Genomic DNA, 13110 nt, shown 5'->3' with positions numbered 1-13110 from the left:
GCTCGCCTGGCATGCGTGCGGCCTGGGTTCGATTCTCAGCACCACATACCAACAAAGATGTTGTGTCCGCCAAGAACTAAAAAATAAATATTAAAAAATTCTCTCTCTATCTCTCTCTCTCTTCTCTCTCACTCTCTCTTTAAAAAAAAAGAAAAAAAAAAGATTTAGGAATCTTTCCCTCTTCAAAGGAAGCATGACTGAAGTTACTGAATTACATTGCTACAATGAGTATGGTCTGAACATCAACATCTCTTCAGTTTTTCTTTAGCTTTTAGCCCACTGATCTTTCATTTGTTAAGAAAGAGCTCCCAGGAACCTCATAGTGTGTGGGGACATATTTTTAACACATTTTGTACCAATGTCCCTGATGTGGAACTCTAAACACTTATGTAGCATTTAATATATAATTATATACTATAATATAAATATTTAATTATCTGGGGCTGGGGTTGTAGCTCAGTGGTAGAGTGCTTGTCTTACATATGTGGTACACTGGGTTCGATTCTCAGCACCACATATAAATAAATGAATAGGGATGGGGTTGTGACTCAGTGGTAAAGCATTTGCCTAGCATGTGTGAGGCACTGAGTTCGATTCTCAGCACTACATATATATTAATGAAATAAAGGTCCATCAACAACTAAAAAATTTTTTAAAAAGTTAAATATTTAATTATACTATCATATTAACAATACATAAGCTCTAGATTATGATTTCCAACTTATTTGAATACACCTTTGTCAATTTTATTGAAAAAGTCCCAGAATTCAAAACTTGGGACTTAATGGGTTTTAATATCTCTATCCTTCAAACAATATCTGGCTTATTAAAAAGTGCCTGGAGTACTTTGTTTATTTTTGTTATGCTGGGATTGAACCCTGGGACTCATGCATGCTAAGCAAGCACTCTACCACTGACCTAACAGTGGTAGAGAAATGTAAAGTGTGATGAATAGTCACTAATATGTACTCTCATGTATCCAGTTTTGAAACATTTCAATTTTTAAAAAATTTTTTTGATTAGTATGCCCATTAAAAATAGCACCTATTGGGGCTGGGGTTGTGGCTCAGTGGTAGAGTGCTTGCATAGCATGTGTGAGGCATTGGGTTCAATCCTCAGTACCACATAAAAATAAATAAATAAAATAAAAGCACTATATCCATCTACAACCAAAAAGTATATATAAATATTTTAAAAAAAAGTTAGCACCTATAATCTAAGAATACATATGAGTTAAGTTATTTTGCTTATCAAATACTACAGCTTTAAGGATATTTAACAAATGGGCAAAGAGATGTTTGTTGGTATGTCAGGGCTAGAGAATATAAGTTCTTAGAGTTTTGTTCCAGGATTTACTTGTTATTAATTCTTCTGAAATCTAACACCCCAATATCAATGATATCAGAAGCTGAAAAACAGTAAGCGTAAGCAATTGTGTTGACGTGCCAACTGGTTGAATGCCGATGACTTTTTCTGGTTGTTTCAAATTGTCATGATAGTTAAACTGAAAAATAATTTCCTAAATAAAAATCACATCTTATGGCATCCCTGCATACTTACTCTTTCCTGTGATGTTTGATAGCGGAGATGAAGGGCTGTGGGATCCCAATCCACAGCAATATATGCATTTCCAATGAAAGCTCTATCTTCCCCACAATCAATTTTACAGCCTCTGCAAAATCTAAAAAGGAGAAAAAGGTCCATAAAGGAAAAAATAACTATGAAGGGATCTAAATTTTCTTAATCAGAAATATTCTTCCTCCTACTTCCCTCTTGGCTTCACAATTGGTCATGGGATTCTAACTTCAGACTTGGAAAAATATAATAATATTTAGTAATACTTATTAGTTCAGGGAATCATATTTATTAATTCTCAAGTCCTTGATTTTACAAAGCACTAAAGAAACAATTGTTAACATACAGGAAGCTGTGAGTATAGTGACAAACAAGCAGGGGAACAGATAGAAATTCTAAATTCAGGGCTGGGGTTGTGGTTCCGTGGTAGACTGCTTACCTAGCATGTGTGAGGCACTGGGTTCGATCCTCAGCACCACATTAAAAAAAAAATCTAAACTCAGTTATTTAATAACTTATCTGGTATAACAATGGTATAACAATTTGTTAATAAAATGATATTAGGTAAAAATATACAAATTTTTTGGGTTTTTTTTGGTACCAGGGATTGGACCCCAGGGCACTTAATCACTGAGCCACATCCCCAGCCCTTTTTTTCATTTAGAGACAGGGTCTTGCTAAGCTGCTGAGCCTGACCCCCAAATTGCAACCCTCCTGCCTCAGTTTCCCAAGCTGCTGGGATACATGCATGGGCCACTGCACCCAGCAAAAATATACAACAATGGGCTGGTGATGTGGCTCAGTGGCAGAGTGCTCGCCTCGCACATGTAAGGCACTGGGTTAGATTCTCAGCACCACATAAAACTAAATAAACAAAATAAAGATAATGTGTCCATCTGTAACTAAAAAATACTTTTAAAAAACACAAAAATTGGGGCTGGAGATGTGGCTCAAGCGGTAGCGCGCTCGCCTGGCATGCGTGCGGCCCGGGTTTGATCCTCAGCACCACATACCAACAAAAATGTTGTGTCTGCCGAGAACTAAAAAATAAATATTAAAAAATTCTCTCTCTCTCTGTCCTCTCTCACTCTCTCTTTAAAAAAAAAAAAAAAACACAAAAAATTTTAAAGTTGCAGGGAATAGTACACGACAAAGCTATGATTCCAAAGCCTATTTCAGGTTCAGTTTGCTAAGTCCACTACAGTTCTCTAAAAGTCGATTTCAATATTGTCAGGCACTTTGCCTGCTATAACAGAAATGACCAATCAATCTCCATACCTCTGTCTAAATACCGTAAGTATATCATGTTTTATTGGCTCAGAACTTCCAAACTGACTTACAGTTATTGTTTTGTGTCTGTGCATGTTTTGTTTGTTTTTATTTTGAGTTTCTGGGGATTAAACCCAGGGTACTTTACTACTGAGCTACATTCCCAGTCAGGGTCTTACTAAATTGCCAAGGATAAACTAGTGATTCTTCTGCCTCACCTTCCCAGTCACTGGGATTATAGGCATGTGCACCATGCCTGACCTAACTGATTTATATTTAAGAAGCAGAAAGTTTAGGGTAAAAATAGTCAAGCATGGTGGTGTGGGCCTATAGTGCCAATACCTGGAAGACTGAGGGACTAAGGTGGGAGGATCCCTTGATACCAGGAGTTCAAGATCAGCCTAGGCAACATAGTAAGTTAAAAAAAAAAAAAAGTTTGAATAATGAGTGTTGATCATAAGGTGGTGTACTATAGAGTTTATAAAACCAGCTAAGATTAAAAGGCAAAATTTAGCTGTTGATCTCACAAATAAGATAGGAAGAAACAAATTCTAAGTTTATTTCAAACTGCTTATTTGCTATTAACTTCTCAAGACTGGAAATCTTAGGAAAAAAGTAAAATAATCTGAAGTTGCAATTCTATTAAAATTTTTCTTCTATAGGAGATCACTTTACCTATACCACGGGCACCAAGCACAGGAGTTCCCATCTTTCTGCACAACTCGTAGAGTGAATGGATATTGGTAGCCCATACTGTCATCACTGAAATAGAAGAAGAGAACATAAACCTAAGAAGCATTTCTGGCTTGAGGTCCATCTCCTTTTCTTCTTCCCTTAAAGTGATTTTAGGAAGGGGCATCTGCCATAGCATTATGCTCATGCTGGTAGCTCAATGTTGCTTATTCTAATTCATAATCAGCTATAGCCATGTACCAGCCACAATAGGCCACATCTCTGCTTACAGAAGGCATGGATTACTAGATATCTCTAAAATTAGGTCTACTTGGCATGCAAAAACCTTACAAGATAATCTAATCATGAAATCACCAAATATCCTTCAGCCTTAATTTTATCAGAGGATTTAATTCATATTAAACTAATGTTCGACTTTTCTATGTTAAGAACACTGACATACCATTGAAGGCTATATATTTAAAGGTCTTCTTTAATCAGATTCCTTGTTTATGGTACAAGTAAGATAGGTATCCCTTTTTCTCTACGTTAACTACTTAAAGACAGAAACTGCACGTACTATTCTTTTTTTTTTTGAGAGAGAGAGAGAGAGAGAGAGAGAGAGAGAGAGAGAGAGAATTTTTAATATTTATTTTTTTAGTTTTCGGCGGACATAATATCTTTGTTTGTGTGTGGTGCTGAGGATCGAACCCGCATGCATGCCAGGCGATCGCGCTACCACTTGAGCCACATCCCCAGCCCTGCACGTACTATTCTTGGCATAGCTTCCTTTAAATGCCAATAATTTGTAAGTTATCCAAAGTTTTAAAAAAATCTACTAAACCTTGCCTGTACAACAAACAACAATTTATACATAATACCATAATATCAAGTTGTACATCTTAAACATATAATTTCTGGGTTGCGGGTACTGCTCAGTGATAGAGCACAGGTTTAGCAAATGTGAGATTCTGGGTTTATTTCCTAGCTTAAAAAAAAAAAAAAAAAAAAAAAAAACCCTGAAAAACAAGATGCTCCCTGTCCCTCAACTCCTATTTTTAATTTTAGTTCATAAAGCTGGGAGGAAAAAAAAAAAAAAGCAAAGCAAGGGATGTTAACCTAAGAGCAGTATACTTTTCAGCTCATTTGGCCATTGATAGTGGCTATCACATGGCTGCTAGAAGTATTAAACCATGATAAAGACTCACTGTAAGGGCAAAAGTGAATAATGGGTCTTCCATAGCAACTCCCCATCTTTCTGCATAACCTGTCCAATGAATGATACTGATAGTCCTTACTGTCCAGTATTCTGTCCAAATCAACATTAAGTGAGAAAGCAAATGAAAGATAAGGAGCCAAAATGAGCAAGCAGCACTCTCACAGGGAACCCTGTATCCACTGAGCAAAAAAACCCCTGTATCCCTGTTAATTTAGATCTTGAATGTCCCCCTGTGTGTTGAAAACTTGGTCTTGAGCCCATGGTAGTACTGGGATAGTAGTATGTGGAATCTTTAGGAGGTGGGATAAGTTAGGTCTGAGGGTATTAGATATTGTGTTTGAAGGGATGTTGGAACCCTGGCCTCTTCATGTCTATACCTCCTCACCAAGGTGAGCAGCTTGTTTACTGCCATGATGTACTGCTTCACCAAGGGCTCAAAAGCAATGAGGCCAACTGACTCTGGGTTAAAACCTCTTAAAAACTGTGAGCCAAAATAAATCTTTCCTCTTTTTAACCTGGTTATCTCAGGTATTTGGTGCAGTAATGAAAAGCTGACCAATATCCCCACCCTCTAACCATAGTTTCTAACCTGTTTTCTGTTTCCATGAATTTGCTCATTATAGATACTTGATAAAAAAGTAAAATCATACAATGTTCATCCTTTTGTGTCTGGCTTATTTTACTTAGTATAATGTTTTCAAGTTTCATCTATATTGCAAAATGTGTCAGTGCTTCATTTCTATTGATGGCCAAATAATATTCCCCATTGCATATATACTGCTATTGTTTATCCCTTCATCCACTGATAAGACCCTTGGATATTTTTTAACCTTTTGGCTATTGTGACTTGCTAGATCCATTTGATGGAAATCAGAGAGATTTTATTACTTTATTTATAAATATTTCAGTGTGTATTTCCAAAAGATAAACTCTTGTTATCTTTAAAATGGCTGTTAAAATCATTCTCTGTTTAAGCCACTCCAACCTCTATAGTACTCCACTAAAACAGATTTCACAAAGGTCACCAAAGATTGACATTTTATGAAAAGTAGTAGGTAATTTTTAGTCCTCTTCTTACTCAATCTCTCTGATTTAAAACAACTGGTCATGTCTTCCTTGAAATACTTTCTTCACTTAACTTTTCTAGGTTTTCTACACATTACTGGCTGCTAATTCTCCTTTCTCTTTTCAACCTCTAAATGCTGGAATGAGTCAGAAAATTAGATCTTGGGTATCTGATTGTTTTAACTCTTGCTCTCTTAAATGAGTCTTGTCTCAGGGATTTAAATTTCAACTATTAAATGTTTGGTGACACCTTATATATATCTCCAGCAAAAGATATTCAAGTGAATTTCCCTCTTGGATACAATAACAGGTGTACTGAATTTAACTTGATTCTCTTCTTTCATGACAAAATCTGCTCCTTCTCCAGTTTTCCTATTTTCATAAAAGGGAACACCATTCAAAAACAATTGCTCAGGCTAAAAACCTAGCCTGAACTCCTTTTTTTTTTTTTTTTACACACAATCCACATCCAATTCATTAGCAAGTCCTGGGAAAAGTCCTTACCTAGAAGTCTTTTAAATTCAACCAGACTCTCACTTCAAATCTAAGCTCACTTATACTAAACATTCATCAACTAAATTGCTTATCTATTGTTTGTAGTTATTCTTTAAGATTTACCATAAGCCCTATCTAATCATCGAAATACCCTGTACCATAACAAAAATAAATTTTTTATTCAGTTATTACAGAGATAGAACTTTCATTTGCATTATGATAGCAAGAAAATAATCTGTAATTAAACTGAGATACAAATAAGGCACCATAATGCCAATGCTATTCAAAGTCAGTGCATTTATTAATCCAATAGAATAATGGCTGGAGGAATAGAAGGAAAATCGAAAACGCTTATTATCCTTAGATTTATGAAATTATTCCATATTAAAATGACATAGTATAGAAACTATCCAACTGAATCATATATTATGGCATGAGACTTTTTCATGAAAGAGTTCATGTACACTGTGATTCCCATTCTGAATTTCAAAGACAATCAAGGTAATACAAATTTACTGATAAATTCATACTCTTTACTTTTGTAATAATAGAAGACAAGTATATTACCTGAAGCATTAGCAGGAGAATGAAAGAATTATTAGAAACTGGAATATCTAAGTGACAAAAGGAAGCAGTATATCTTCTTTTATCAAAAGATCAAACCAAATGGTTCTTTCAAGTGTGACTTAACTTGACATGGAATGAGTCCTTTGTATCATAAGAATTCACATAAATTATTCTCTTAGAGTTTGGAAACTTGAAGTCTAGGTTACCCCCGAACTTACCAATCCTGAGCATGGTTACTAGCTTCCTGAGGTGGGAGAGGGCTAGCTAAACGAGATACTTGAATCCAAACTGCATCATATAGATCTTTTTTCCGGGTATGCACAGTACATGGAACAATCAGTGGCATTCCAAAGAGGCTGGGCCGATTCTTCTGAGATGACAGGAAATACAATTCTGTTCTCATCTATATGTATAAGTAAGAGAATAGAGTAAAAAGACAGGACTCTGATTCTCCCAAGATTGCCAATAATAGCATTATTAGACATTTTCAACTTAATTTCTACTATACTCTTCTTTTATGGAACCATCTTAAAAAAACATGCAATGGTTATTTAAAGTGGAATTACTGAAAGGTAGAAGTATTGCCAATTTCAGACTTATATCAAAGAGTTCAGTATTTAATATTTCCAAAGTACAATTTTCTCTGATAAATACTTGTCACACATACTGAGTCATATGTAAAAACTAGTAATAGTTTCATAGCTCAAGGCCTTTAAATAATTACAACTTATTCTTTCTCTAGAAAGTATGCACTAAAAACCTCCCTTCAAAATGTAATTTTCTTTTTTTTTTTTTAAAGAGAGAGTGAGAGAGGAGAGAGAGAGAGAGAGAGAGAGAGAGAGAGAGAGAGAGAGAGAGAGAGAGAGAGAATTTTTAATATTTATTTTTTAGCTCTCGGCGGACACAACATCTTTGTTTGTATGTGGTGCTGAGGATCGAACCCAGGCCGCACGCATGCCAGGCGAGCGTGCTACCGCTTGAGCCACATCCCCAGCCCCAAAATGTAATTTTCTAAGAATAAGCTATTGATAGTGGTTGTTAAAGAAGCAATTCCCAAATCTTTGGGACTTCCGAAAACAAGTTATTATTTTATTAATATTGATTTTTTTAGGTGTAGGTCGATACAACACAATGCCTTTATTTTTATGTGGTGCTGAGGATCGAACCCTGGCCCCACCCATGCTAGGCGAGCATACTACCGCTGAGCCACAATTCCAGCCCAGTTATTAATTTATAACAATTTATCCATCCTGCTAAAAGCAACAAAGTGACTTTATTTTTGTTTTTTACAGACATGACAGATTGCCAGTTCTTTTATTAGAGTTTTAAATATATGCATTAAACTTTACCTGGGAAGCATCCTTAATGTGGAAATTTTCAGATTAGGGATGCTCAACCCAAATATATATATAATATATAATGTAATATATAATATGTATACAATATATAGATATCTATACAAAAATTTGACTGGAAATGACTCCTTAATAAATCAGAAGTTTAGAATTATAGGATGGATGGTGGGAGGTCAATATTATTCAAAAAGCTGCTGAGTATTTAGACATTTAATTATTTAAATAGTTTGGTCTTTATGAAGTAGTGAGAAAAGCTAAATCAATAATTTAGGGATTAGCTAGTTTCTAACTGAAAAGACCTTTTTTTATTTCAGATTCTCAAGCATTTTCTTTTCACATTACTAATTTAAGCTTTGCTAAACACAAGTTTTTTAAGACCTTATTTTATGTGTTGATTTTGTTGTAATACTCGCAGGAACCTAGACAGTTCAGTTCAAATGTATTTTAAAATAAGAAACAGTGAAGCTGCACATCATGATGCTTTCCTGTAATCCTAGCTATCTGGGAGGCTATGGCAGGAGGACCACAAGTTGGAGGCCAGTCTGGGAAATTCAGCAAGACCCTGTCTCAAAATAAAACCCACATAGCACATGCCTGTCATCCAGCAATTTGGGAGGCTGAAGCAAGAGGATTACAAGTTCAAAACCAGATTCAACGATTTAGCAAGACTCTGTCTCAAAATTAAAACACAAAAAGGACTAGGGGATGTGCCTCAGTGATAAAGTACCCTGGGTTCAATCTCTAGCACCAAAAGTGAAAAACTCCACACAACTTTCTTTTCTTTCTCTCTCTCTTTTTTATTTTTTATTTTTAATTTTTTTTTTAATATTTATTTTTTAGTTCTCGGCAGACACAACATCTTTGTTGGTATGTGGTGCTGAGGATCGAACCCGGGCCGCACGCATGCCAGGCGAGCGCGCTACCGCTTGAGCCACATCCCCAGCCCTCTTTTTTTTTTTTTTAATATTTATTTTTTAGTTGTAAAAATAATACCTTTATTTTATTTATTTATTTTTATGTGGTGCTGAGGATTCAACCCAGGGCCTCACATGTGCTAGGTGAGCGCTCTATTGCTGAGACACAACCCCAGCCATCTCAAGGGTAACTTATCCCAGTGCCCTAGGGCCCAAGTCTACCAGTTCTTCCCAGGAGAATTTCTACTCCCAGTTCTACTGAGAATTTTCTTGTTCTTTCCTCACAACTTTTTCTTTTATCTGAAAAAACTCAACTCGCTTGAACTCTGCTAAGTTTTTGCCCTATTTATTTGATCACACTGTCGTTTTCTACTTTTCATTCTTTTTAGACTTCTCTACTTTTTTCTCAAAACTGACTCATCATTTAATTGCTGTCAATATTCTGTTTTTCCCTTCTCCTATTTCTCAATATTACCTATGTTGCTTAGCCTATTCCTCTTCTGTTACTATCTTACCCCTTCCCCCCCAAAAAAGGGGGAAAAATTACTTTCAAAGCAATCCAATTGGCCATTTCAACCATGATATCAAAAAGGTATGAAAGGGGCTGGGGATGTGGCTCAAGCGGTAGCGCGCTCGCCTTGCATGCATGCGGCCCGGGTTCGATCCTCAGCACCACATACCAACAAAGATGTTGTGTCCGCCGAGAACTAAAAAATAAATATTAAAAATTCTCTCTCTCTCTCTCTTAAAAAAAAAAAAAGGTATGAATGGTAGTAATGAAACAAAGAAGAAATTATAAATTCAAATTTTATTTTACTTTGTTTTGTTTTATTTGTAGTACTAGGATGAAACCAGGGCATTACACATGCTAGGCAAGCACCCTACCACGGAACTACCTAAATTTCCAGTCCTTTTAAAACATTTTGTTGTGAAACAGGGTTTTGTTGTTGCCCAGGCTGGCCTTGAACTTGCAATCCTCCTGCCTCAGTATTCTGAGGAGCTGGGTTTACAGGAATATGCACTGTGTCAGGATCAAGTTGTATTTTAAAAAGAAGGCATGGTCATATATTGAATAAGAAGTTTTAGGAGAAAAGGAAAAAAATAGTCAGAATACTCTCAGGTTTTAGAATTTAGCATGAAAGAATGGTGTTGCCATTCACCAAAATAGTGGGGAAAAGAGTTCATTTATAACAGAGAGAAAGAGAATTAAAATCAATTTTAGGCATTTTCAAAAGCACTGGTTAGATTATGAAGGAAACTGGTAATAAGGACTAGTCAATGATGAAAATCTAGAGCTGACAATATATTATGGTTCAATGATTTAAAATCCTATAAACACTAAATATCACTTTTATGTTTTTACAATTTTTATTTTTTAAAGGAATAATTCATATTCTCGTGTCTAGATTATTTTCATTAACATTAAAAGATTATAGTGACATAACTAAAAATTTGTTATTTTCATTGCTGCATAGTATCCTATTATATGAATATATATCAACTATTTATCCTTTGTACCACTAATAAACATTTAATGCTTCCATTTTTTGTCTTTTCAGTTTGCGTTATTATTGATAATGTTGCTATGAATATTCTTGTACATATTTCCTGATGTACATACCCACTGAGTGGATATCCAGGGGTGGAAATGCTTAGCTTAAGCTAGTAAATTATTTTCCAAAGTAGCTTTATTAATTTACTTACTCATCAGAAGTAGGACTGTTCCTATTGTTCTATTATACCTACCAACAGTTTTTAATTTTAGCTGTTCTGGTGGGTAAGCAGTGATATAAACATATGGTTTTATATTTTCCTGATTACTAGGATGGCTGATCTTTTTTCTTTTTCTTTCTTTCGCAAGGCTTGCTTTTTCACTCTCTTAATGGTGTCTTGTTTTTTTTTTTTAACAACTTTAAAAAAAAACATTTATTTTTTAGTTGTATGGGAACCCAATACTTTTATTTTATTTTAATGTGGTGCCAAGGATGGAACCCAGTGCTTCACGCATGCTAGGCAAGTACTCTACTTCTGAACCACAATCCCAGGCCTCCTCTTAATGGTGTCTTTTGATGGAACTAATATTCTCCATTTTAATGAAGTCCAATTTATCAATCTTTTTCTTTATGATTAATATTTTCTGTGTCCTATTTACTATTTAAGAAGTCATTCCCTATACCAACATTATGAATATATTCACTTTTATCATCTTCCAAGGGGCATTTCTTTTTGTTTTCAGAATTAGTTTTATAGTCCTCCTAGATTTAGTAGGTAAAAAAATTTCGTATGGACATCCAATTGGCCCAAGCACCATTTACTGAGAAAAATATCTTTCTCTCACTGCTCTACAATGCCACCTTTGTTGTAAATCAAGTGCTCATACATGTGTGAACCTGTTTTTGAGTTCTCCATTTTATTTTATTGATTTGTCTTTTTTCACACCAACATCACATTGTTAAGTACCAAATTTAAAAAATAAATCTTGGTATCTGCTGTTCAATTCTCCATGCTCGAGTTTCTTGGGGGCTGGGGTTGTGGCTCAGCGGTAGAGCACTCACCTTGTCATGGGAGACCCTGGGTTCAATCCTCAGCACCATATAAAAATATATGAATAAAATATAAGTATTGTGTCCAACTACAACTAAAAAAAAAAAAAGAGTGTCTTGACTACTAGGTGCAATGGTGCCAGCCTGTAATCCTAGCAGCTCAGGAAGAATGCAACTTCAAAGCCAGCCTCAGCAATTTAGAAAGGCCCTAAGCAAATTAGCAAGAACCTGTCTCAAAATAAAAACTAAAATGGGCTGAGGATGTGGCTCAATGATTAAGGGCCTCTTGGTTCAATCTCTGGTCCCCATCCCACCCCACCAAAAAAAATAAAAAAATAAATAAAATGTCTAGGCTACTCTTGGTACTCTGTATTTCCCTGTGACAATCAGCTTATTAAGTCACACATAAGTATTCATATACACAGCTGGGATTATAGGTGTGTGCCATCACACCCCACAGAAATATTTTTAAAATAGTGCCTTATGATCCATGAACACTAGTTTTTACTTCAAATATTTAAGTTCTTTAATATATATTAATATTTTATTGTTTTCTATTATAGATGCCTTGTATATCATTTATAAAACTTTTCCTAGATACTTAATTAATTTTTGGTACTCAACTTTTATATGATAAAAAAATATCTGGAGAGGATAAATGGTGGTCCCTCCAAAAATACATTCATGCTCTAAACCCTGGAATGAGTAAATTCAACCTCATTGGGTAAAAGGGTTTCTGCAGATGTACTTAAGTTGAGGAGCTCAAGATGAGGTCATCTTACATTATCTCAATAGTTCCTAATTCCAATGACAAGTATCCTTAAAAGAAAGGAAGAGAGCACAGGAAAAGGCCATGTGAAGAAGAAGAAATTGCAGTTATACAGCCAGCCATAAACTACAGAATATCTGGAGCCAGACGTTAAAAGAGGCAAGATAACGTCCTTTCCTGGAGCCTCTGGAAGGAGCAAGGCTATTGATTCCTTGATTTTGTATTTCTTGCATGTAGACTGAAAACTTCTATTATAGTAAGTCACCAATTCTGTGGTAATTTGTTACAGAAGTCCTAGAAAATTAATATATTACCTTTTCTTTTTAAAAAAATATTTCATTTTATTTTGTTATAGAAGTGATATACTTGATATTTTTTTTCTTTTCCTTCCTTTCTTTGGTGGTGTTGGGAATGTGCTCAATATGCTAATTAAGCAATGCTATACTTGACTTTTTTATATTGACTTTGTACCTTACAAAGCTTAAAGCAGGGGCTGGGGATAGCTCTGTTGGTAGAGTGCTTGCCTTGCCCGCATAAGACCCTGGGTTTGATCCCCAGTACCTCCCTCCCCCCTTCAAAAGCTTAATTCATTGGCTTTTTATTTGAGTAGGGAATAGTATTTTTTATCCATAATAAATGTAAATTAAAAAAACAGTAAATTTTTAAA

The 13110-nt window shown here is 35.2% G+C and overlaps 1 protein-coding gene across 1 annotated transcript in view; it reads right to left on the bottom strand.

Annotated features, from left to right (window-relative positions):
* Nucleotides 1–13110, bottom strand: part of Usp32 (ubiquitin specific peptidase 32) — a 172815-nt gene that overhangs the window by 12515 nt on the left and 147190 nt on the right. Inside the window, exons 27-29 of the mRNA XM_005321537.3 lie at nt 7081–7265; nt 3520–3606; nt 1561–1681 (exon numbers count right to left, since the gene is read on the bottom strand). Of these exons, the coding sequence (XP_005321594.1) occupies nt 1561–1681; nt 3520–3606; nt 7081–7265 (393 nt within the window). The remainder of the gene's footprint in view (nt 1–1560; nt 1682–3519; nt 3607–7080; nt 7266–13110) is intronic.

Source organism: Ictidomys tridecemlineatus, chromosome 3 (genome assembly GCF_052094955.1).
Source record: "Ictidomys tridecemlineatus isolate mIctTri1 chromosome 3, mIctTri1.hap1, whole genome shotgun sequence".
NCBI classification, from domain to species: domain Eukaryota; kingdom Metazoa; phylum Chordata; class Mammalia; order Rodentia; family Sciuridae; genus Ictidomys; species Ictidomys tridecemlineatus.
The sequence above is the reverse complement of the archived record's forward strand: the minus strand, read 5'-3'. Positions and strand labels throughout refer to the sequence as shown.